The following is a 3,978-nucleotide window of genomic DNA, read 5'->3' as shown; positions in this document are numbered from 1 at the left end:
AGTAAGAGGTGGTTGGATGTGGCAAAAACATGAAGGACCCGTTAACGATGACAAATTGTCGATAGATAGGATGGATGGAGAGTGAGTGGAGAGTGCAAGCACTTGCAAACATGTGTAACGTAACACCCGATTCCATGTATGGGGACTGTCGAGGGTTGTTATCAAACCGAATAGCGACGGAGGAGTGTTGGGCAAGTCTAATAGCATAAATATTTGGTTACCCCTTTTCATATGTAGCACATGTTGTATTTATAAGCCAATTATGATTAGGATCAGTGGCACCGCCGGGAATGGGCTTGACCATAGGTGTAGGACAGGCCCCAGGACACCTTCGAGCACTGTAGCTACAATGATTGCTACCGGCAACAAAGGGATTGGGCATTTCACAAACACAAAACAAAGGGATTGGGCCACACGCCCTGGGCATTTCACAAACACAAAACAAAGGGATTGGGCCACACGCCCCAAGCCCGCAGCCCGAGCTGCCTAGGGTATGTCTCCATCGTTGATAAGGATTGTACTATTTAGGATTGTTTTCAATCTTGTACAATGAAATTATTCAACTAATATGAGATAGGACTATGGCAGGAAGGTTAGGATCGTGTCTCGGTCCCTTGAAATTTAAGATCAGTAGGTTACTTCCACATTATTGCATCATGTGTGCCCATCGCGCCAAGACACAGACACGGTTCAATTGGCGCAGCAACACCGTTCCTGTCCACCTACCACTAGGATGAGAACGAAACGAAATCAAACATAACATGGTGCTACCACATTAGTTTTCATATGTTTTGTGGAAGCAGAAACGAATATAGAACTCCAAAATTGAATACAGAAACTACTGGAAAACGATCACAAAACGAATACGGAGTGGACATGGCAATGGAAGCGGGCGTTGACCAAAACATAAAAACCTATTAAACCATAGAGAAAAATAGAAGCAAAACAAGAAATTAATCAATTGTTCACACGGCTATAAAATAACAACATTAGGTTAGCAATTTAGTGTATTGTTGTAGTACTAGTACCGGACAATGTTGTGTGATAGCAGAAGTTGGGCCGCATATGGATCATTCTGCTCAATGTGTCATATAGTTGTGTTGTTTGGTGGTTCGGCAAATGATCTAAATCCACACGTAGGGAGAGGGCGAGAGAGTGACGGGGAGTTATGGGGTGGCGAGGGCTTTGCTCCAAGCAAGCAAACGGGTGGATACGCCTGACGTGGGAAACCTCCAGTGCCAGAAGGGCGTTCACTGGGTTGGGCGAGGTTTCTGATCGCTCGCCACATATCTTTTTCCTAAAAAATTTACTCTCTTATTATTGTCCGGAAGTGTAGAGGAGGATGTGAATATTTGGTTATTCCTTTTCATACTATCGCCTACCGTATTTACCGGCCAATCATGATTAGGATTGTATCAGGATTTTTTTTCTGGTGTATCTTGTATAATTTATTCCATTGATGAGTACGCGATATGATTATTAATTAATTTGATTCTATTGATTAATACGCGATGGCACCTATAGGGATTGTATTGCGATTTTTTGAGATACCGTATTTATTCTATCGCCACGTAAGGCGGCACCGTTCCTACCCGGCTATTAGTCTATTACCCCCACCACGTAGATCGACGGCTGGCCGATATTATCGACGCCCGCCCGTCACTCTCACGCGGGCCCCGCAGGTCAGTGGCCGCTGGGTGTGAAACCTCGTGGCCTGACCGGCTGACCCCGACGGAGCCCCAGGTCAGCACTCACCACCGCTCCCAAGCTCGATATATATCGAGAGGCAGAGGGAGCAGATAGGGGAAGAAGGAGAGCAGAGCAGAAGCAGAAGCAGGCAACAGGCGAGCAGGAAGGAAGCAAGAGAGGTGGAGATGGCGCCCATCAAGCTGTACGGGATGATGCTGTCGGCCAACGTGACCCGCGTGACCACGCTGCTCAACGAGCTCGGCCTCGAGTTCGACTTCGTCGACGTCGACCTCCGCACCGGCGCCCACAAGCACCCCGACTTCCTCAAGCTCAACGTACGCTCCCCTCCGCCTCCCCTGCTCCGTCGTTGATTAGTGTAGTAGTTCCTCCCCAAGATCCGACATGTAATTTTTCTTTGCCTCGCTTCCCTTGTTCTTTGCAGCCTTTCGGCCAGATCCCCGCGCTGCAGGACGGAGACGAAGTTGTCTTCGGTAACGATTCTGCCGCTCCTTCTTAGAGAATTATTCAGATCTGTTAGTAGATGCACCCCAGTCTCTATCGGCAGGGTTTACTCACACCGAGTCACTGACCGTCCACACATGCCTCTGTATCTTGTTCTTCTCTACTAATTTTATTTTATCCTCCGCCGATCTATCCAAACTTCGACTAGGATCTACTTACAACTTTTCTAGAAAAAGGTAGGAGTAGAACATACTTGTAATTTGCCTGAGATTAAAAAATTAGAGCGTGAGGATTTGGTCAATAACAAATCAAGCAAGAATCCAAGGAGTAGATCTACTGGAAAAAAATTAACTAGTCGAGCAGAGCTTGAGAAATTTCTGTTCTTGTTTTGCGTGGAGCAGAGCCTGAGATTAACCCCTGAAATGAACGAATTTGGCTGCAGAGTCGCGCGCCATCAACCGGTACATCGCGACCAAGTACGGGGCGTCCCTGCTGCCGACGCCGTCGGCCAAGCTGGAGGCGTGGCTGGAGGTGGAGTCGCACCACTTCTACCCGCCGGCGCGGACGCTGGTGTACGAGCTGGTCATCAAGCCCATGCTGGGCGCCCCCACCGACGCCGCCGAGGTGGACAAGAACGCCGCCGACCTCGCCAAGCTGCTCGACGTCTACGAGGCCCACCTCGCCGCCGGGAACAAGTACCTGGCCGGCGACGCCTTCACGCTCGCCGACGCCAACCACATGTCCTACCTCTTCATGCTCACCAAGAGCCCCAAGGCGGACCTGGTGGCCTCCCGCCCGCACGTCAAGGCCTGGTGGGAGGAGATCTCCGCCCGCCCCGCCTGGGCCAAGACCGTCGCCTCCATCCCCCTCCCGCCCGCCGTCTGAGGTTGCTTGTTTGGCTGCGGCGAGAACGGAATAAAATCGCGATGATGGAATAAACAACTTTTTAGAGAGGAAGCTTGGAATTCTTGGTGTTGCTGCTGTTGAATGTTGAATCTTGGTGTTGAATGTTTACGGCACATCTAATTTATCCAGTTTTTTTGGCGTGAACGTTGTTGGAGTCCCGCCCTTAATTATTTGTCAGCACATTCGGTGGCGCGAGATCTGCCAAATTCATTACGCGCCTCTGTCCACCACACCGTACCGCGCATTACTACGAGTGTTTGCTGTAGTGGGAGCTGGGGAATGGTATTGCAGCTGTCGAACAGGTGCTGCCAACGACCCACGTTCAAAGCGCACACAGGGGCTAGGCCACGAGGCAGGACCCCGATCTCATGCGATCGAGTAAATTGCATAGAAGTATCACAATTGGAGCATTGGAAGCAGATTGGTAATTTTTACGTGTGAGTATCAAGTCTGGGGTAAGCCGTTACAAAAAGGTCTAAACAGCGTAGTAACGCGTATTGACGGTGTATCTGATCGGCGGGCCCCGCCTGTCGGGTGCCGACGTGGCATGTTTTTCGCATAAACCCCCTGTTTCGCTGGTGCTGCTGTTCGTCGTCTCCACGCGCGGTGGCGCCCGATCTGGATCGAGGGAAGGAGCCCCTCGAGCCTGAGCTCCTTCGCTTCCCGTAACCCCCGCCCCGCCCCAGCCTCCTCCTCGCCTCGCCGCCGACCGGCCATCGGAGCACCACCACCGGCGACCAGGACCAGGCCGTCCCCGCACCCTGCCTCTCTCCTTCTCTTCACCGCACCCTGCCTCTCTCCTTCTCTTCTTCCTTCCATTTGTTCTTCTCTCTCTCTCTCTCTCACCCGGAGCTCTCTCTCTTGCCCATTGGACAGGAGCCCGACGTCAAGCCGCCATGGATGGCCTCCTGTAGCTCCAGC

General features: G+C 51.3%; 1 protein-coding gene across 1 annotated transcript; it reads left to right on the top strand.

Annotated features, from left to right (window-relative positions):
- Positions 1-1,739: 1,739 nt before the first annotated feature.
- Positions 1,740-3,201, top strand: LOC109780501 (glutathione S-transferase 3). The gene is made up of 3 exons (XM_020339080.4): positions 1,740-2,024; positions 2,132-2,180; positions 2,594-3,201. The coding sequence occupies exons 1-3, from the start codon at positions 1,875-1,877 to the stop codon at positions 3,034-3,036; spliced, it is 642 nt and encodes a 213-aa protein (XP_020194669.1). The 5' UTR covers positions 1,740-1,874; the 3' UTR covers positions 3,037-3,201.
- The last annotated feature ends 777 nt before the right edge of the window (positions 3,202-3,978 follow it).

The sequence above is a fragment of the Aegilops tauschii genome, chromosome 3, assembly GCF_002575655.3.
Source record: "Aegilops tauschii subsp. strangulata cultivar AL8/78 chromosome 3, Aet v6.0, whole genome shotgun sequence".
Lineage (NCBI taxonomy): Eukaryota > Viridiplantae > Streptophyta > Magnoliopsida > Poales > Poaceae > Aegilops > Aegilops tauschii.
Note: the sequence above shows the minus strand (reverse complement) of the source record. Positions and strands in the feature narration are given on the sequence as shown.